The following is a 22269-nucleotide window of genomic DNA, read 5'->3' as shown; positions in this document are numbered from 1 at the left end:
TATATATATATATATATTACATGCATCATTACTTGGTTAACATGAGCACCATGCCTACTACTTGAGTACTACTGGATGTTTTTATCATGATACATTTCATTACGTTACCTTCACCCTGTGTCTCTTTCATTTTTATCATGGCTATTTAAAAATTATATGACAAGCAATTTGACTGAAAGCAATCTATAACTTTTTTATTTTCACTGAGCTGTGTGATAGCAAGCTCTATTTGTGATTAAACAAATGTAATTGCTGTTGCAAGGTTACACTAAAATATTTTTTTTTTTGTGTGTGAACATGGTGTCCATGTGTTACACCTGATGAGATCGTGCTGTCCAGTCCCTGTATCATAGGATGCATTTACAGTTTTAGTAGAACTCTGTTTATTTCTGAAGGGTATAGAAAATGTCTAAATGCATCTTTTTTTGTCATCACTACAACAAAATAGCCCCATAAACAAACAAATAAAAAGGCTTTTAACCTATTTAATTTATATTTTAAAATTGCCCTGTGTAAAGTAAGCATTGCTGACTGAAGTGCTCTTCATATTTCATTATTAAAACCTAGTGTGGTGCTCACTAACGCCAACCTGTTTGCTTGCTGCAACATGTGAGAACATCAATATCTAACAAATCATGAGTTTGAGTAGATATGTTAACTGCTGAAGCAAATATATTGTTCAAGAAACATAATGTATGATGAGAATGAGCAGCTGGTGGGATTATTATTTTGATTTGTAATTTTGAATCCAGTGATTAAGAAAGTAAAATAGCAATCTCAGCATTACTTGTTCTTTCAAAGTATTTGATCATTTTATATCATCACCACAATGTAGAGCTGGAATATTTTTCTCTGAATGTTACCCATGGCATGTCTATTCATAAAGATATTTGACTAAAAATGCTATGGCTGACACATTGCTGACCTCTGTCAGCAGACAACTGACCCCCTATCTTCAGGTCCTCATCCCAAGGAATTGCTGATGTGTTTGAAAATCAAACACGAATGACTTTTCAATGTCTATTTTCAAAAAGTCATTCTGCTAAGAAGCAAAGGTTATAGTGTGAAGATTTTTGCTTGTGTTGTTACACATAGTTGCACTTTTTTCTGAAAAAGTATTTAAAAATGTGCTTATGACATAGCCCAATGGTGTGCCTTAGACCTGTCCTCTAAAACAACAGCATTAGTTGTTTATTGTGTACAGAATTATGAATATGTCCCAAGTCCATCTCCCAACTCACCCATGAGGTAGACCACTATCTTACACATAGGAGCTCCAAAGATGAAGTCCTTCAGGATGCTGGGGATGAGGTTGAAGGGCATGCAGAAGATGGCCATCATCAGGTCACTGACGGCGAGGGACAACAGGAAGGTGTTGGTGACGGTGCGCATGCGCTTGTTGACAGTGAGCACAACGATGATCAGCAGGTTGCCAAATACACTCAGGAAGAAGATGAGAGAGTAGAGAATGATCCGCAGAGTGTGGTCTTCATCTGCATGAAAAATAGACCAACTATTAAAAAGGACCTTTGTCCTAATGAGCAAATATATTGCTTGTGTTTTATTTGTAAATCTTTGTTGAACAGTTGTTTGTTATGCACTTTCACATTAAGCTCATTTTGTGTGAAGCAATAGTCCAGATGTTTTTAAAGTAAGGTTCTGTGGAAAGGTTTACAAGGAACTAATATCTTACTTGTAAATAGCTCTTTGAACAGCATCACTTTAGAAAATAAAGTTTAATTATGACTGTAATGATGAACTAATGGCTATTCCAAATGTGGACAATTCCAAAATAGACTGATATTATCTTAAAACTATTTTAGTCTCGCAAAGTATAGCATTTTTTATTTTTTTTGGCGTAACGTTTAGCATTCGTTTAGCATATATATTAATGTATATCTTAGATTCTTATATATTGTTTATTTTTTACTTTATATTGTTGCTGTTTTGGAGTGTAACTGGGATCTTGAGTACACATTTTCATTCTACCTCATGTACCACACATGATGCGAATAAAGAACCCTGAACTTGAAGTTTATTGTATTTCATCCAAAAGATACTTTAGAAAACTTTACACCACCATCAGTTGTGCTTGGCAGTGTTATCCCAGCAGAAATGTTATAATATATGCAAAAATTACTTTAACGTGAAATTGATGATGATGTAAAGGTTTTTAAAATCACATCTGCATGAACCATTTGAGACTGTAATTGTTTTACGATGTCAGAAATCTCCATTATTCTCGGTCCCTCTCACACTCAGAATTAGCTCATGAGATATGGACAGTAAAATTAATATTAGTAACAAAAGACAATACTATGAGGTGTAAATACCAAGATAATAATGAACAAACTTAGAAAGTGTAAGCATTTTTGTTTCTATTTTGCATTGCAATGCTAGCATACATATGACTCCTTTATAAACGTGACAATGCCAAAATCATATTTAGGGAGTTTATATAGGAAATATAACCCAATTTCACCATTAGTGCCCCACTTTGGCCAGCTATACAAAACTATGTCTCATAAATGTGAATTCTGCCTTTTACCAAAGAGGGATCACTGAAAAGTCCACAGATTGTCCAAAATGCTGAAGGCAAGGGATGGAGATGTTATTAGAAAATTGGGTTGAGACCAACAGCTGACCTTTGTTTTGTTTGTTTAGTCCTGAATGATGTTTAAAATAAAGAAGAAAATTGACACAACATAATGAAACACACACATAACTTTGTGCGTTTTGATTTAGTTAATAATATTTGAAAAGGTCTCAAAACATATCATGATTGCAGCTAAAATTACATTATTTTACAATGAAATTGTTTTATTACTAAATGTCAAATTGTTGGCTGAACTGAAGATCCCTGGACTCAAAATCATGTTACAAGAAAACATTTTGTGCTCATAAACATTAATGGCACCATTATTTTCTAGTGATTGAATTGGATGTGCTGAAGCTTTTGTTGGTCTATTCTATAAATAAAACTATAACATCTGCCAAAATGTTTCATTCATTTTCTTTAACTGTTCTCATGCTATTCCCCAGGTCACAGCAGGGTTTATTCCAGCTCTTGACTTCTTTATGTTAAGGGCTTTAGCATTGCTAATATGGATTTGTTAAAAGTCTCACTAATTCACTACAACCTGTTACAGCTGCATTTATACATGGTCCACAAATCTTCACCCTTTGTCTAAGAAACATCTGGACAGGACGAACAATCCAAAATAAAATGGTTCAAAAGGCACATGAAGTTAAAGGCAAAATACTTGCATAGTATACTTACATACTTATATCATTTGGACTGATGATAGATGTACACAGTTCCAAATTTTTTATTAAAAAATGTATATTTTTTGTGCATAAGAATGTTCTTTAATGGCATGCTTTATCTTATTTTTTAGTTTTAGAAAACGCAAAAAACAGACCAGTACTTTGTTGAAATTATCTACAAAATTGTTTATAAATTATTAGCCTCACTTTTTTTTTTTTTTTGGTAAACTGGGTCAGTTCACTTGCCCTAACATTTTCTTTTTTAATAGACTGTTATCCACAGCTTACAGAGGTTATCGCATCCGGTGATTGACCAAAAAAACCATGTTCAGTCCTTCTGACTTCAGTATTTCTTTAACTGTTTAAAATGTTAGGTGCTGCCGCATGCTAAATTCAAAGTCCTTCGTTTTAAATATAGAAATTGGAAAGTGAAAAATAATGCAGCCTGTTGGATCATGTCCTTCTAAAGGTTTTGTAATTTGTTTTCTCTCTTGCCTTCAGACGAGGCACAATGACCTGCCCAAAGGTTACTGTGTCTGTATCCTGCGGATTAGAGGTCCTCATGTGCACCACATCTGCAAAAGACATCTGACTCTATAAGCTCCGATATTAACAGACACAAAAACTGCATGTGCAGGGGGAGAAAAATCCAGCAGTTCCTCAAAGGCACAAGTAAATTACATTAACTGCAATGTAATTCTGTCGAACAAATTGTATAGCCATTATCATGATTTTTTTTTTCTAATAAATGTGTTGTTTGCATCGCCTGAAAGTGTTCACGAATGAGCAAAACAAAAACCTTTTGCTGATATTTGATCAATAGCTCTAGTGAGCATGGAGCATTGTAGCTCTAGTTTTGATATTAAAGACGTAGGTGATCTGTTTCGTCCTCATTTCACATCATTATTCAAAATATTTGGATTGACCCAACAATAATCTGTTTGCCTGTATATTTGCAAGGCTTTTGAAAATCTGCAATAAATGAAATGCTGCTACATTCAACTGCTCTCTAAAATGTATTAGGGGTTGATCCATATTCTTTACTGACAGATAACAGCTGCGGAGACCTAATCATACCTCCTTTCCCTGTGATGACAACTATTCATGGTGCCTAATAAGAACATGTTAGTTATCTTTGTTATCAGAATGCCAAACAATTGCATCATCAAATTTTTATGGTGCACTGTTTGAAGAAAGGGAAAATTCAGAACTCTATGAAACTAGGATGGTACAGAGTTGCAGCTGAGTGCTTCTGTTCCTATAAATTAACAAATTGTTTGGAGCTTCTCATGAATCATATATTCACGCCACTGCAAGTCATAACTAAAGTTAGATGTATATGTGCACATGCAAACAGATGTAAACATCTGGGTACAAGTGCAGATGGTGTCCTGCCTTGAAATGACCATCTAGACTTTATAAGGAGCAAAGTGCAACAAAGCGTGTACATCTTCAGAGTAGTACTTTTGTTTGGATTGAAAATGGAAAACTTGTGGATTCTGTTGGACAATAAAATGTGTATTTCATGGTGGAAGATCCTTTTGGGTCCATGAATTAAAGCTTCAAGGAGTTTAACTTGTATTCTGAAATGTACAATCTTAGAGACTGCTCCAATGTTTTTTCTGATGAACATCATGGTTCCTCCTCAGTCAACAGAAACAAACAAATAACACTTAAAATGTAGTGTTTTTAATGGTTTGCAGGTATAAATTGCACGTATGAAAGTTGAAAGTTGTTTTATATTTACATTCTTCATAACATCCAAACATACAATGCAAGAAAAAATGTGACGCAAAACAAAATTATGCATTGTATGCACATTGAAAGTCATCTTATCTAAACTTAGCTCAGCTTATCTCTTAGAGTACACAGTTTCTGAATTTGGTTTAGTGATTTTTTTTTAAATATTTTTATTGCTGTTATATATTCTCATTTTGTAATTATTTTATTCTGTTTTGTACCTTACTTTATTTTATTTTATGAGTGCTTTTCCTTGAAAATGTTCTGCCTATTAGATTGCAGTTCAAATCAGAAAGCCTACAGTTTATGTGTAATGTCTTGCAGCATATATTAGTTTTTCATTCAGTCAACCTTTATTTAGACAGGTAAATCCCATTGAGCCTCGAGGACTCGTTACAAGAGAGACCTGATTTAACAAAGAATGAAGACAACAATGGACAACAGCGACAACAATAAACAGTTATAAAAAGGCATACAGATTTTTTTTTTTTTGCTAAAAAAGTAACAAAAACAATTAGATTATAAGGTGAATGTAGAAAACTAAAAACATGAACATGTCTGCATTGGTCCTTGCCAGGTGTCCATCAGATTCTTAAAGCCACTTACAGAGGTCAAGGTCGAGAGCTTCAGATCTAAGTTATTGGTTTTGAGTCATTCAGTTAAATTCTTGTCTCTTCTTCCTCGTTCCCCGGTTGGTTTTGTTCTTGTGTTCCCATTTCAAGCTCTTGTTCTGTTCAGCTTTGGTTCTGTTCATCTCATCTCTTCTCAGTTCATTTATTGCAATATAAACACACTCTGAAGTTTAAATTTAAATAATTTACAATTGATGAAGTGTTGAAATAATTTTCGAATACCAATAAGACAGTGTCACCCTATTTTAACCACTTTTCATAATGTCTCTTGTTTATTTTACTGAATTAGAACTTATAACAGGTTTCCGTGCACCACAGACATAAAATGTGAACCTCCAGGCCGGAGCATCAACCATCACTGTGTTGTCAAAACTGACTGACTCTTAAAGGCAGATCATTTCTTATGGTGTTTGCCGTTATTGCTTCATCTGACAATGTTTACAGGAAAGTGACTATAACTTGTCAAATAAATAACAACTAAATAACAATAAAAACTAAATGAAAAAACTAAATAACAAATAAAGTCCAGTTGTTTTTTGTATTTAACATTTTTTGAATTTATCATGTCCTTGATGACTGAGAATCTTCACCAGCATAACTTGTCAAAGTAATGTTCCCATAAATGTCAGATTCAATACTTGCATAACAAGTCTTTAAAACAAATTATAATACTTGTTGTATTTTTCATATCATGTACAATAACGATGTAATATGTTTACCACCTAAAATGTTTATTGTTTTTTGTTGTTTTGTAGAACTTTATGCTTGATTCAAAATGAAAAAGCTTCATATGTGTTTTTTCTATTTTTATTTTCATTAATATCTTTACCCTCTTTTAACTGTGGTAATTTGCCAAGAATTAAGGGATAACTAGGCCACCACTGATCAATGCTGCCAATCAGACTGGGGCATTATAAAGCCATTTTTAAGGGATTTTAATGCATCAAATAAATTAAAAGCACTTAATAAAATACTTCTGTTTATGCCCCTTGGTTTGTGGTAACCTAACTAAGCCAGCACCTTACCAATATTGATTTGCACTAATCCATCCGGGATATAAATATGTGTGTTGTGCACAGCTGGCTGAGGCACTAATCCGAGCTCCACTTATCTGCCTGCTCATCAGAAAGCAGCGAAACAATCAGCTGTAAATGGCAACTTTGCTGTGAAATGAAACATCATATTAAACAACAGAATATTAGATACAATATCTGATGGCTCCATGATTGTGTATTGGTTCATTGCCCTGCCCTTCAGTCCTGGCATGTTTTTGTATCACTTGCAGGCTTAGCGATGGATTTAGAGTCAGCCTGCTCAGTGGAAATCAGGAAGTCAGTTTTTTTTTCTCCTGTTTCTTTCATCTCTCTCTCTCTCTCAGAGTCGCACACACAAACACACATGTACTGACATGTGGCTTCACCATCTGTCACCCAAACTCCACTGCAAATAAAAAGCTCTAATATGGAGGATGTGCTGCAGGGGAGAAAATCAGGGTTTCTCCACAAGAGCAGGCTTGAAAATGGCAACAACTTAAATTGCTTAATTTGATCTTTGTGTGTTTGTGTGGGCACACAGACATCTGCACGAGGATAATAACAATGTACCGACACATGATTGGCAGGAAAGCGAGAGAGCGCATCATTCTAACTTTTTGGAGTGTCACTTTCCCGCTTGCCCATAATGAAATACGTTACACTGGCTTCAAATTAATCAAAGTCAATTAACATTTCCTGTGTGCTCAATGATAACTCCCTCAGCACATCTGCCAGTGTTCTCAGGCAGGACTTTCTCACAGCGCCACCAGTGCTCATCACCGTAGAGTGGAGGCATTATTTTTATTATTTACCTCACTAATGCTCTCACTGACCAATATAATTCAATTTAGTTCAGTCTACTTATATAACACCAACTGACTGCAAAAACCACCTCATGGAACTTGACAGAAAAAGTAAACAGGTCTGTTTCAATTCCACTGTAATCCAATCACATAATGCACACGACAGACTAGTTCTGCTTTGGACAGAGAGCTCAAATGACTCAAAAGAAAGTTACCAGTGAAGGATTGGGCCAGAAGACAGTTTTTATCCTAAATAATCCCAATTCCTGATTTTGCGGTGAAGGATGACAGATAAAGACCAACTTCCACAAACGTCTACTTATCCTGAACTTGAGGTGATGACCGACATGTCTGAACAAACGTTCCCAGAGAAAATGAACAAGACTCCATCGTTTTAGAAGCAAAGACACAGTTGCTAAACCACCCGCTTTGAAAGTTATCACCCATTAAATGGACGTTATCAGTTATTAACATCCCTATAGGTTTCCTTCAGAATGTCCCTCCTCTACCTCCTAGCTGGCTCAGAATGTTGTTATCACAGATTTATAAGGTTAGGGTTAGAGTTACATCCATTCATTATCTTTTACCCGCTTCTTCCTTTTTGGGTCACAGGAGTCACTGGTGCCCACGGCCAGCCATCACTGTGAGAGAGACAGGGTACACCCTGGACAGGTCACAAGTCCATCACAGTAAGGTTAGGTTTATAGTACTTTTATATTGCTGTATTGTATATGAATTGATCTAAATTTTGCTCATATCAAACAAACAAAACAGAACAAACCCTCATGTCCTCTCTTAAGTGAGTTCTTTTCAGATGTCAAATTAAAGCCTTATGATGTTTAATCCGGAATTCATTTGAAGAAAATCCTTCATATCCAGCTTCATTCGTCCTCATCTACTCACACATGTTCGTGCTGCTGTTGTGCGGCGTATTGTTTTTGCACTATTAAGTGTTTAGCATAATATTAGTTCATATCTTAGATCTTATTACTGCTTTTCTTTTACAATTTATACTTCTGTTGGATGCAAATAGGACCCTGTGTACACAATTTCGTTCCACTTTATGTTCCACATGTGGTGCGAATGACAATAAAGAACCTTGACCTTGACCTTAAAAGTAGGAGGTAAATTGTAAATAAAGGTTTAAATAAAGCTAACAAAAAGCTTCCGCTTTAACACGCACCCGAAGCTGCGTAATATCAGTGATAAGAATGTATTAAAAACAAAAATGTTCAACACAAAAACAACTGGACTTTATTTGTAACAGAAGACGTTTTGCTCCTAATCCGAGGAGAAAAGAATGTACCTTTAAACCTACTAGGAGGTACAGGAGGGACAGCCTGAAGGCAACATATGATGACAACTGATAATGGCCATGTAATGGGCTGATAACATTCAAAGCAGCTGCCAAAACTGTCAACCCTCTTCCCCAAATTTGATTATTTTTTAATGACTGCACAGAGTATTGTTATCTCTGTGTGAAATGTATAAACTTCTCCCCATGCCTGTGTGTTTTTTTTTTTTCTCCGTGTGTATGTTGGGAGTGTCTGAGTGCTCCCAGTGATCCATGAAACCTTTGCTATCGGGAATAATTTTGCCTCTGGTGGCAAATCATTAAGACAAAAAGTGATTCAACAAATCTTTGATGAATACAGTAAATGGAAGGTCAGTTTAAAGTTTCATTGTGTTTGTCTGTGTATTAAATGGTGATAGAATCATATTGTATTGCACTGTTTTGTAATGTACAACACACTGTTGTATTGTGTTGGGATGAGTCGTATTGTATTGAGATGACATAAGATTTAGAATTTAATTTACCATGGGTGTCCTGGCTCAGGTGACCTGCAGCTCAGAACATACTCTGTTCAGAAAGACGTTATCAGCAGTATTGTGTGTTTAGATTGAGTGCAGAGCCTAAGCTGTTTCAAAGAAAAAGAAATAAGATGCTGTTTACCTGCACTGAAAGATATAAAAATAAAGTGGAAATACCTTTGAGTCCAAATCCCAGCACATACTTTGGGATTCTGACCAATGGTATCAATGAAGCCTGTTTTTTTGTTTGTTTTGTTTGTTTGTATTTTTAAGGCACAGGACAGAGCATTTGTAGCTACAAATCAAAAATAGGAAATGTGTAAATGCAGCCTACATAGTGCTGAGAATCTGTTTCAAATGGAAGAAATCAAACGAATGTGTCATGAGATGCAACAAAAAAACACAAATAAAGTAAAATGTGGTGGCATTGACATGGATTCAGACTAAAGACAACAACAAAAAAATCATATTTCTGCATATTTTACCTTTTTGTAGAGTGGTGTGGATGCTAATAAAGTATTACAATTAATATTTTCAACGTGTCCATTTTCAATCAACCAAGGATTATTCTGCTTGTTTGAACATTGTCAGTACATCTCACAGCTTTAATGCAAAATTTACGACATTAGTTAATTAAAAGTAGGGGCATTAAAGTCCCTTTCTCCAAACTGGGATGGGGAATAAATTGTGACTTTATCACATGAGGAATAGTGAACTACTAATGGAAATAAGGTAATTTACTTCAGAAGGTTTTACCTGTGTGTTTTGTACAATATATAATTGTTATAAAAATGAAATGTTTTGCTTTAGGTTTATGGCTGTACCCCTGTCTTTATGTACAGATCCATAATTTAAAATGAAACTGCTGAATTTGACTTTTTGATCCTTGAAATCAACAGTATGAGCTTAATGTTTGGGGTTTACCAAGATATTTTCCTCCTGACCTTTTGGTATGATAACACAGGCAGGTTCATGTTTTCTTTTAATGCCAGTTTAATTGTAGAAATAGACCCACTTGATCTTCGTACAGTAAATCCATCTTGAACTTGTTTAACACTAACTTGGCCACCATTATTAATATATATATATATATATATTTTAGCTGCTCACTTCTGCAGGGGTTCATACAGAAAGTGATCAAGCATGCAACATTTGGCAATAGTTTGATCCAACCTGACCAAACCTGCAGCCTCATGATTACAGGATCTCAGCACTAACCACCAAGCTCCTGCAGCTCCCCTAAACTGGTTACTGCTAGCTGTAAAAAAATAATCCAATGCTGTTTGTTAACATCCTACGATTGAATCAGACTCTTTCTTATTTATCTATCTGCAGTTTTTATCAACTTTCAGCTCAGTTTTTTTTTTCAGCTCATTGTTCTGATGTATTGTCACAGTTCTTATTAATGTTTTTAAGATGTACCAGAAAGCAGCTTGCAGCTAAACTCGCCAATAAACTTGTGATTCTCTTCCTGGTTTCACATCAAATGGGAGACAAACAACGTGGGAAAAACAAAGATCTGTTCAAACGTGAGAAAAGCAGATTGATGCTAAAATTATAAATCATTTGGTAATGAATAATCCATAAATATCTGTAAAACAATGTTAATTAAAGAGTGAGTGGTTTATCACCACCTGCGGCAGACATGTGTTATGTGTAGAGGCGAGGGACAAAACATTTATAGGAGCAGATTAAAAAATGTATTATAAACTCAGTGTTCTGCAGCTAAAACAGAGCAAATGATACATGATATGGTTAAAGTAAAAATACAACATATTAATAATAATCACAAAAACTGTATTAGAAAAAAATGTCCTTCTTTGATGGCAGATTTATTAATATGAACCTAACATGGAAAACAACAACATAACAAGGAGTTTTTTTGTTTTTTTTTAAAGCCATTTCCAGACAATACAATTTTGTTTCACGGTCACTTCTTAATTTTCATTGAATAAATCTGTTTTCTTGAATATTAAAATAACTACACTCTAAAAAACAGAGTACTGTGTAAGTTGTGCAACATTTTAAAGTAGAAGTTTGTGTTTTTAGCTTTAACTCTGCGACAGTGAGCATTGCAAAACTAACCTTCATCCACCCTTTAGATTTGGTCAATCAAATTGGACAATTCAGTGCAGCTGTACTTCAGCTAAACCTTCAAGCTCTAAAATCCAATCATCCTGTAGATTGGGAACTTTATGATCTCCAGTAAAGACGTGGCCTTCAGTCAGTGCTGGTGGTCCACCTGTCATGCAGAGATGCAAGCTTTGACATCCAACAGAATAACTGAAGTTTTCTCATTCATTCTTGATAGTTACCAATAAGAAATGCTCTGCTACTGGAGAAAAATCTGAGAAATTCAGTGGTGAACAAGTTCCCAACTCGCAAGCTTTGCCAGTAACCCATAGTACATCCACTCATGTATGTCTTCATTATGTGACTAGTCCACAAAGATCAGTGACCAGAGTAAGCATTTAGCATATTAGCAAGGTAGTGTTGTTACTGTTTAGCAAAAAGGTAGCTTCTGTATTGCTCCATTGGTTGCCATGGAAATATTCTGTTTTACAGAGGTTAGGGTAAGTCATTGGCAATAAAGAAACAACATGTGGCTGGTTGCAGTCACTTTATTTCTGATGGACTACAAACATTAATGTAAAGCAAAATATGTTTCATAGATTACAGACATGCATGTTTTAGGACACTTTAGGTGTATGGCAAGCAGAAAGGGTATACTTTGGATAAAAAGGGTACAATTTTCATCAAATGAAAAGGTCAAAATCTTTGGTGAACTAGGCCAACCCATAAAACTTGCTGGAGCTGTCAAAGGTTTCATAGTGCTGCTCCATCAGCCAAAATAACTCAGCATCAGAATGAAGAAATGAAGGTCCCTGGTACAATCCCTGGTTTGGCAATTGTGTTGTTGAATGTTTCACTGTGATGCTGAGAAAGATGTGATATGGAACCAGCAAATAATTTCTTAAGTGCATCTCATTTACTGTCCTTCTGTGAATGACACCAAATGTATGGTTGTAATAATAATAATGTATAGTTACTGAACAATTTTGCAGCAAACAGCTTCCTCATGCATTAATATACTATAAGATTGCATGCTCTGTTTTTTTTTTGTTTGTTTGTTTTTACAATTGTATACCTTGTAATTGTGCCAACTGTCCAGAAAATGGATTGCATGGCTTCAGACACTGGAGAAAGAAACCCCATTGCTTGACCTAATTGAATCAAGTCCCACAAGGGGCTGAAATGGGAAATGTCCATAGACATTTGCTTGTCTTCTCCCACCCTTCATCCCATTTTGAACTATGTTTCTGCTCTCCTCTTGATGAAAATCTGAAGTGCCTTTGCAAAATCTTGAACAGGTTTGCCATGTATGTAATTTTACAACACGCTTGCAGTGTTGCGTTAGATATAAAGAAGCAAAAACAGAGGATCCACGTAGATTTGAACTCAGATCAGTGGAATCAAAGTCCTGAGTGCAAACCTTTTCACCATGGAACCACTTAAGGTGAAGTTAAATCTTCTTTTTCACCCAAAAGATGTTTTCATTGTCCCGTAAGATCAATATTAGATATTCATGAGATTAATTTCCTTTTCCAAATGAATGGTTATGTACCACAGCACTTTAAGGTTGCTCTAATTAAACCTTAACTTAAGAAGTCTCACCTTGACCTACTTTGTATATCTAATCTAACTTTCATCTCAAAAATTCTAGAGAAAATAGTTGCAGGTCAATTGCGTGAACATCTACTTTGTACTAAGAAATAATCTGTTTTAAGAGTTTCAGTCAGGGTTTAGAGCTCATCATAGCACAGAAACAGCACTAGTAAAAGTAACTAATGATATTCTCATGGCCTCAGACAATGGACTTGTGTCTATACTGGTCCTGTTAGACCTCAGTGCTGCATTTGATACAGTTGATCACAATATTTTACTACAGAGGCTTGAATATGATATTGGGATTACAGGAACAGCTCTAAAATGGTTTAAATCATATCTATCTGATAGATTCCAGTTTGTAAATGTAAATAATAAATCTTCTTCATACACCAAAGTTAGTCATGGTGTTCCTCAGGGCTCAGTGCTTGGGCCAATACTCTTTACTTTATATATGCTTCCATTAGGTAAAGTTATTAAACAGCATGGTATACATTTTCATTGTTATGCTGATGACACACAATATATTTGTCCATAAAACCCGATGAATCCAATCAGTTACTTAGACTACAAGCATGTCTTAAATACATAAAAACCTGGATGACCCTTAATTTTCTCCTGTTGAACACAGACAAGACAGGTTTTGGTTTTTGGACTTAGCACCTTAGGAATTAATGTTTCAGTCTTTCTCCCTCCTTAGATGCATTTATCTGTCCTCCAGCTCTAATTTTAAAAATCTTGGTGTTATTTTTGATCAAGACATGTCTTTTATCCCCCACATTAAAAATGTTACTAGAACTGCCTTCTTCCATTTGCGTAATATCGCTAAAATTGGAAACATCTTATCTAAAAATGATGCAGAAAAACTGGTCCATGCATTTGTCACATCTAGACTGGACTATTGCAATGGTTTATTATCTGGATGTCCAAATACTTCTTTAAAACGTCTTCAGTTGATCCAAAATGCTGCTGCCAGAGTCTTAACTGGAGTTAGTAGGAGAGATCATATTTCTCCAGTTTTAGCTTCTCTCCATTGGCTCCCTGTCAAATTCAGAATAGAATTCAAAATCTTACTTCTAACCTACAAAGCTCTCAACAACCTAGCTCCATCTTATATTACAAATCTCATTGTTCCATATTTTCCTAACAGAGCACTTCGCTCTCAGGCTGCAGGTTTACTTGTGGTTCCTAGAATTTACAAAAACAGAATGGGAGGCAGATCTTTCTGTTGTCAGGCTCCTTTCTTGTGGAACCAACTTCCAATCTCTGTCCGTGAGGCTGACACATTATCCAGTTTTAAAACTAGGCTTAAGACTTTCCTTTTTGCTAAATCCTATAGTTAGGGTCGGCTTGGGTTTCCTGAGCTGTCCTTCGTTATGCTGCTATAGGCTTAGACTGCTGGAGGACAAACTGACCACACTTTTCACTCTGCTACTGTCTTTACTTACTCTGCTCAGCATTTGTAATTATTTTTTTCTATCCTTAATATGTGGGTTTTTTTTGTTGTTTTTTTGTCTTTCAGGTACACCTGGACCTACCATTCTGTGTTCATCTGTCTCTCCTTCCTGTCCTCTCAAACCAGCCGGTCAAAGCAGATGGCCGCTTGTCCTGAGCCTGGTTTTGCTGGAGGTTTCTTCCTTTTAAAAGGGAGTTTTTCCTTTCCACTGTTGCCACTGTGCTTGCTCAGGATGGGAGACTGCAGCGAAGCCAAGATTCAACTTGTCTGCTGGATTCCTTAGATAGAGAATTTTACTAATTGGCTTATACGTATGTGAATGTTTTTGTAAAGTGTCCTGAGACAACTTTGTTGTGATTTGGCGCTATATAAATAAACTGAATTGAATTGAATTTTCCAAATGTCTCATTTCCACTTAAGCATCATCATCATATGGGAAAAAATGGAAGTAACATTTAAGCTATTGGGCTTTATTTCTCTTTACAAGACATATTTATTTTAAATTCATCTGTGAAATATTTATTAGGTACAAAGGTTTAAATCATTGTTATTATTAATTGATCCATGTTCTTTTTTATGTTTCTTCAGTTCTTTTTTAGTTTACTTTTATTTATTTATTTTGTTTGTCAGCAATGTTTATGTGTTTTGCCAAATTACAACAGCATATATTTTATTACTTATTAGTATTATCTATGTTTATGCATTATTGCATAAAAGTGTAATCATTGATTAGTCAAATGGTCAAAACTATTATTATTTAATTAATTAAAAATGCAAGCACAATGTGAACAAAAATTATCTTCTTAACAATTCAAGTGAATTGTTTTTAACCACAATCCCATTCGACACGTAGTTTTACTGTAAATTAGAGGTTCATAATCTAAATGTGATTATTAAAAGTTCCAGTTTATTCAGCCACAGTCATTCACATTGAGTGCCACATTTTACAACAGAGGCAGCATCTGTCACTTTCTTTCCCAGCAGCCCTCTTGTTCAGGCACCCATCAGAGAAAAGCCAGTACTGCCGTGCTGCTTTAAGACCATAGGTGTTGGTAAATGTCACAGCTAGTAGCTATCCAACATGGTAAATGCCATCTAGGCTTGATCACTGACACAAAAGCTCCCTTGGAACAGTTTGACAGAAGCAGCGAACAAAACCAGTTTCAGCTGACTGACAGACTACAACACATGGTTTACAGAGGCTGTGGTCACAGTGGTCGGCCAACAAAACATGTGTTAGGCTTTTCCACCAGCGCAGGTGTTTATTCAACACATCAACTCTCGACAGGCAGAGCTGCTCGGAAAGGTGTGAGCTATGGAGATAATGAAATATGGACAATTATAAAAAGGTGGGGGAGGTGATGCTAGATGGAGGGTAGGGAGAGAAAAGTTATAAAAACCCAGGTTTTAGGGATATTTTTCTGCCTTATATGTGTAGTGGACTAAGCCTACGTCGAAACCCAGTCTAAGGTCAAAACTCTTGACCTTTAGAACCTTGTGGGACAGAAGCTGTCATTTCATGTATTTGACTCCATAAATACAGGTTCACCCATCCTGAGACTTTCTTTCTTGAAGATTCAAGTGAAAAGAACACTCTCTTTTTATTATCATTACTATCTTACAAATGTTGATAATCAAAGTGTCTTAGTTCAAACCATTTTAGATGTTGCAGTGAACTAATCAATTTTATTAACTGAGTAATGATTTTATTCTCATGTTAAAAGCTGTGCAGAGTTTATGCATTTTTCTGATTTCTGCTTTTGAATGAGCAAGTGTGTGCGTTTACAAGGTTACAGTCAAACGAAAAACAAGTTGTTATGTTAAAACTGTCATGTTTTAGAATCCTCTCAGACGTAAATAGAGATGTTTTGCACCTGTTTCTTAAGGCACGCCAAAACAGAACCCTCTCGGTCTGTGAGAACATTTCTGAGCTGTCTCATAACAATTCTCGCTGTCTCTAACCTCTTACGTCACAAAAACACACCCCTTCTGGTCGTTTCTGACCAATGAAAAATCCCAAAAAGTGAACCGGGAAAGAGCCTTTAAAATGTCAGTACTTCCTGGTTTACACGAACTCACAGGGACACGGAGAGACACACAGGTACTCAGAGTTGGAGAGTTGTCAGACTTCTAGAGTTCTGGAGTTCTGATGGAGTGCTGTTGGAGTTCCTGACATGACAACGAAGCTCTTCCGAGTTCCATGGGATTATAACATTTTCCACTGAGGTGAGCTGTGGCTGACAGAACCTCGCAGCTACTCCGGACGAGTAACAGCATCCTACGGAGACGCTGAAAGGGTGCGTTAAACGGAATCTCGCCTGAGACATCTCCAGGTAAAAGAGTCGTTTTCACCACCTAAGTGTACTGTGAGGAAAGGCTGAAGAAAGCCCGGAGAGTGCCGTTCTGTTCAACACTCTACCTCAAACACCATCTTTCTCCCCTTTAAACTTCATCTTTCATCTTAAACTTTTCTATCAAGTAGAAATTCTCCCAGATATTTAGAAATGTCTGTGTAAAGTGCTTACCCACATTCATGTGGGTAAAAGATCATAGTTGTACAGTTATAAATGTCTGTTGGTGCAGCAACGGAAAAATCATGGCCGTATGATTTTTCCTGATTGATTGCTTTGTTGTTATTTTCATAATTTGCCAAATTAATGTAAATGTTTGATGTTAAATTTGATTCTGTAAATAAATGACCGCATTCATTTTGATGGGTCAAATTTAAATGACGTCTCACTTTGCATTTCCTTAAATTCAGTGCACGTTTTATTCAGTCCAGAAAAATGAGGAACTCGCGTTAAACGATGAAAATATCCCAGCATCTGTTCATCTACATATGTTTTAGTTATGTTTTGTTAAAACAGATGAGTGCTGATAGGATTACCAACTACACTACTTTTGAAATATAATATTTATGTTACTTTTACAAATTTGATGTTTTATTAAACAGACAGAGAGACTCAAAAACCTTTAAACTATATAGCGTAATTTTCGCAGTATAAGTCAAACCTTTTTGCATAAATTAGCATACCCTGCAACTTATACAGCAAAGCGACTTATTTATGTTTTTTCCCCATATTTATAACCCAATTTTTGGCTGAAATCTGAGGATTTCATTGATTCTGACATGGAAAATATTGATCACTACCATTATCAGCCGCTAGAGGGCACTCGACCATTATGGCAAGCCAAGTGTCTCATTAATAGGTACACGTGGCTATTAATGAGGTATTTGGCTTGTCATACATATCCACCTTTGTCTCGCTCCAGAACTCCTGGAGCAAATGTAAAATCAGCTGCATTTTGCAGCACGGCCCAGGCGAAATGCAGCTGATTTGACCATTAAAGTGCATTTGTTAAGTATAACTTAAACTGAGACACACTTTTTCTATAATGCAACGTTTTGCCTTGGATCCGGAAGGCTTCAATAGTCAAGGAAACACACAACAAAACTGATTCTTCCTCCAACAGCTTACTCCAAAGTGGAACAAGCCAGTTCTGCTTGTGATAAGATGGTCTCTTTCATACGCCCCTCCTCCATCGCCAGCCTTCTTCCTTGTTGACAGTCTTGTCAAACTGGTTCAAACAACAAAGTCCATGCTCAATAATCCAGGTATACAATCCAACATTTTTCAGTCAGGTCATCTGGACAGTTTCTTTTTTTGTGCTGAAACATTTCGCCTTCGATCCGGAAGGCTTCATCAGTCAAGGAAACACACAACAAAACTGATTCTTCCCCCAACAGCTTACTCCAAAGTGGAACAAACCAGTTCGGCTTGAGATTAGATGGTCTCTTTGGTACGCCCCTCCTCCATTGCCGGCCCTCTTCCTTGTTGGCATGTCTTGTCAAACTGATTGAAAACAACAAAGTCCATGCTCAATAAATCAGGTATAAAATCCAACATTTTCCAACAGCTGATATGACCATCAAAGTGCATTTATTAAGGAAAAGTTAGACTGAGATACACCTTTGCTATAATTTCAAGCAAACAAATAATTGTTTTTAAGTGTTTATATTGTAAAATTCTTGTTAAAGTCCTCACGTGCATACTCCCGCAACCGCCATTTGGCAGCCAATCGATTTTTGGCATAACCATGTTTCCGAGTGGTCAACAATGTTGCATAACAAACGTGATGCGTCATCTATGACGCATAATAGATGCGACTTATGCAGCGAAGCAACGTATTTATGTTTTCTCCACTTTATTAGACATATTTGGACTGATGCAACTTATACGGCAGTGCAACGTGTACGGCGGAAAGTACGGTGAGCAAAATGATGTTAAGTTTCAGGAAGAAGACCACTCCCAATTTGACCCTATGCAATAGTACAAAAACTCATTTCACAGCTCATGGAATGTTCCATGCTCACACTCCCTTAAAACTTGCAACATCTGTGGCATGGTGCTGTGTGATAAAACTACACATTTTAGTGGCCTTGTATTGTGGTCAACCTGACACACATGTTCAACAATCATGTAGTCTAAACAACATCTTGATATGCCACACCGGCTTATTATCTTGGCAAAAGACATGTTCTACCTAATACAGATTTACACAAATGGTGAACAATACTAGAGAGAAAAATACCTTTTGTGTACATAGAACAAGTCTTGGATCTTTGAGTTCAGCTCATGTAAAATGGGAGCAAAGACATTAGTATTGCATTTATATTTTGTTCAGTGTAATGACACCTGGGGATGAAGGGGTACCAAGACAGTCTTCTTAGAAAGTCATGGTCAGCTTCACAACTTCAGAATTCCCACACTTTTTGTCATCTCATCTTTTCTGATCAAAACATCCATTCCAAAAAAGTAAATTAAAATAAAATCAAAGTAGTTCAAAGATTATTTTAATGTGACTGAACAAGAGTATGACAAGGATTCACTTCCCTCTGAGTTGTGCATGTTGGCATATGGTGACAGGTTCAGAGGTGAATTCTAGTCTTAATGATAAAGTGTATGCAAAACTAATATTCACACAAATTGTTTTCAACTGACTACAATTCATAGTCTATATGTGTTGCTGATAGTTTATTTCTTAATTGCTTTGTCATAATAATAATAATAATGAATTTAATTTGTAACGCACTTTTCATTAACAAAAATCTCAAAGTGCTACAGAGTGCAACTAAAATCAATGATAAAATCAACTAAAATCTGTGATAAAATCAACTAAAATCAATGATACAATCAACTAAAATCAATGATAAAATCAACTAAAATCTGTGATAAAATCAACTAAAATCTGTGATAAAATCAACTAAAATCAATGATACAAACAACTAAAATCAATGATACAATCATGTGGAGGCAGAATGGGTTTGCTTAAAAAGAAAAGTCTTTAAGCCTTTTTTAAAGTCAGTCAATGATTGTGGAGCTCTCAGATATTCAGGGAGGGAGTTCCAGAGGCGGGGGGCAGCCACACAGAATGCCCTATCTCCCATGGTTCTTAATTTAGTTCGTGGCAGGTGGAGGAGATGACTGTTCTGTGATCGTAGGGACCGGGTGGATGAATATGGAGCAAGAAGGTCCTTCAGATAATCTGGTGAATTTCCATATAAACACTGATGGGTAATGAGAGCAATTTTGTACTGAATTCTGTAGGTGACAGGAAGCCAATGGAGGTTATGGAGAATGGGTGTAATATGTTCAAATTTACGAGCTCTCAATAAAATCCTGGCTGCACTGTTTTGAATATATTGAAGCTTCTGAAGGTTTTTGCCGGGGATCCCAGTAAACAGGGAGTTGCAGTAGTCGAGCCTGGAGGAGACAAAAGCATGGACGAGTTTCTCCGCATCAGCAAAAGTGAGAGATGGGCGCAGTTTGGAGATATTTCTAAGATGGAAGAAACAGGTTTTAAACAGATGCTTAATGTGATTTTCAAATGTAAGATGAGTGTCCATTTTTATTCCAAGGTTTGTAACAGAAGTGGTGGAGAGGGGGATGTCTTGTCCGGAAAATGAAATAGTCGTTATAGTTGAAGTTTGAACCTGGTGAGGGGTGCCAATCAGTATGGCCTCTGTTTTGGAGCAGTTTAACTGAAGAAAGTTCTGATTCATCCATGCCCTTATCTCCTCCAGGCAGGTAGAGAGGGCAGCGAGTGAAGATGGAGATGACAGTGGTGAAGATGATGCTCCGGTCCTGATGTAAAGCTGTGTATCGTCGGCATAACAGTGAAAAGAAATGTTGTACTGATTAATAATTTGACCTAAAGGCAACATGTAAGGGGAAATAGCAGGGGCCCTAAAACTGACCCTTGAGGGACACCACAGGAGACACAGACATCATTCACATCCTCTTCCTCTTCCTCTTCCCCCTCCTCCTTCTCCCACTCACCAGGAAAAGATGGCATCCTCAATTTGCCAATGATGGAGGTGGCTGGTCCAGACGGGGCACAACTCGTGTTCAGAACATGGCCACTCACAGAACTGAAAGAACTGGCCAAGCAGCACCTACCTGACCTAGCCACTGGAGGAGAAAGCGTGAGTAATGCACTTAGAGTCCTCGTACAGACTCTACGCGCAACACTTGCTGAACTAAAACTGATCTTATCCACAACTTATGGAGTGACATTTGTATCACGTGTGGGTGGACCTCTTTTTGACGCACCAGCAAGCCAGCGCCTAACCCATGTCAACTACAACCATCATAGCAATAATGCATTCAGAACAGCCATCACAGCCATTGGTACAAAAATACAGGCTGTATATCCACCCCGCCCAACATACAGCAAGATAGTTGACACAAAACAAAAGCCTCAAGAGTCACCCCAAGACTACTTAGAGCGCTTGCTCCTGATTTTCCGTGCACACTCTGGCATCACTCCCCCACAAGCTGATGACTGGAGGGAAGCAGCACAGGCTACAGCCTATGAGACCATGCTGTGCCAAAGCTTTATTACAGGCCTCCTACCCTCAGTACGCACTCTAATCCAGAGATCGTACGTAGGTTTGGACGATGAACTTCGTCTGAATGAACTTTTGCGTCATGCACGACATGCATGGAGGCAAACAACTTCTGAAGACACACAAATAAAGAAACAAAAACCCAGAGACAACAGTCCCCTCACATTACTGCACACCACTGCACCACCTCCACCACACCAACGCCCTCAATACCAGTATGGCCCACCCATACCACCGTCACAGTCACAAGGTTGTTTCATATGTGGGAGCCTGGATCACTGGATACGAGACTGTCCATCCAGATGATCCAACAGGCCACCAAGAGGATCAGGAGGTCCCTACAGAGGACGCTACCCTCCTCAATTTCAATCCCCTCCCCCACAAGCATACCATCAGGCACAACAAACACCATCAGGCCCACCTCAACGTCAACCTTATGGCCCACCAAGACAAGGCCCACCCAGAGGCAGAGGGGTTCACAGGGGTCACTCAACCTGACTAGAAGGGGGGAGCGACGGTGATGGACCTCAAGAACATCTCTCAGGTGTACACACACAGACACATGTGAACACACCCATATCGACCGCATACACTTATTTTAAATACACCCAAGCAGCACACAGGAAGTTACCTATGCTGGCAGTCAATGTTGAAGGAGTCACACTAGATTTTCTTGTGGACTCTGGAGCAACCCAGTCTTTAATTAAGTTTGACTGTTTTCCCCATGCCCCTGCCAGTGGACAAACTGTCTGCTCTACAGGTGCATCAGGCCTGGCAGTCATTGAATCAGTTACCACACCATTAACTCTCACTGATCCATTTGATGCAGCTTCAACTCTCAAACATCAGTTTTTACATTCAAAATTATGTCCAGTAAACCTGCTAGCCAGAGATCTGATACGAAAACTAAATTTGACCATTTCATGCACCCCTGATGGACTTCTGGTGT

The 22269-nt window shown here is 37.2% G+C and overlaps 1 protein-coding gene across 1 annotated transcript in view; it reads right to left on the bottom strand.

The window, feature by feature from the left end:
* LOC119418889 (cholecystokinin receptor) overlaps window positions 1-22269 on the bottom strand; it is a 54498-nt gene that overhangs the window by 16429 nt on the left and 15800 nt on the right. Inside the window, exon 2 of the mRNA XM_037686182.1 lies at window positions 1242-1493. Coding sequence (XP_037542110.1) covers window positions 1242-1493 — 252 coding nt within the window. The remainder of the gene's footprint in view (window positions 1-1241; window positions 1494-22269) is intronic.

The sequence above is a fragment of the Nematolebias whitei genome, chromosome 13 (genome assembly GCF_014905685.2).
Source record: "Nematolebias whitei isolate Nwh7 chromosome 13, NemWhi1, whole genome shotgun sequence".
Lineage (NCBI taxonomy): Eukaryota > Metazoa > Chordata > Actinopteri > Cyprinodontiformes > Rivulidae > Nematolebias > Nematolebias whitei.
The sequence above is the reverse complement of the archived record's forward strand: the minus strand, read 5'-3'. Positions and strand labels throughout refer to the sequence as shown.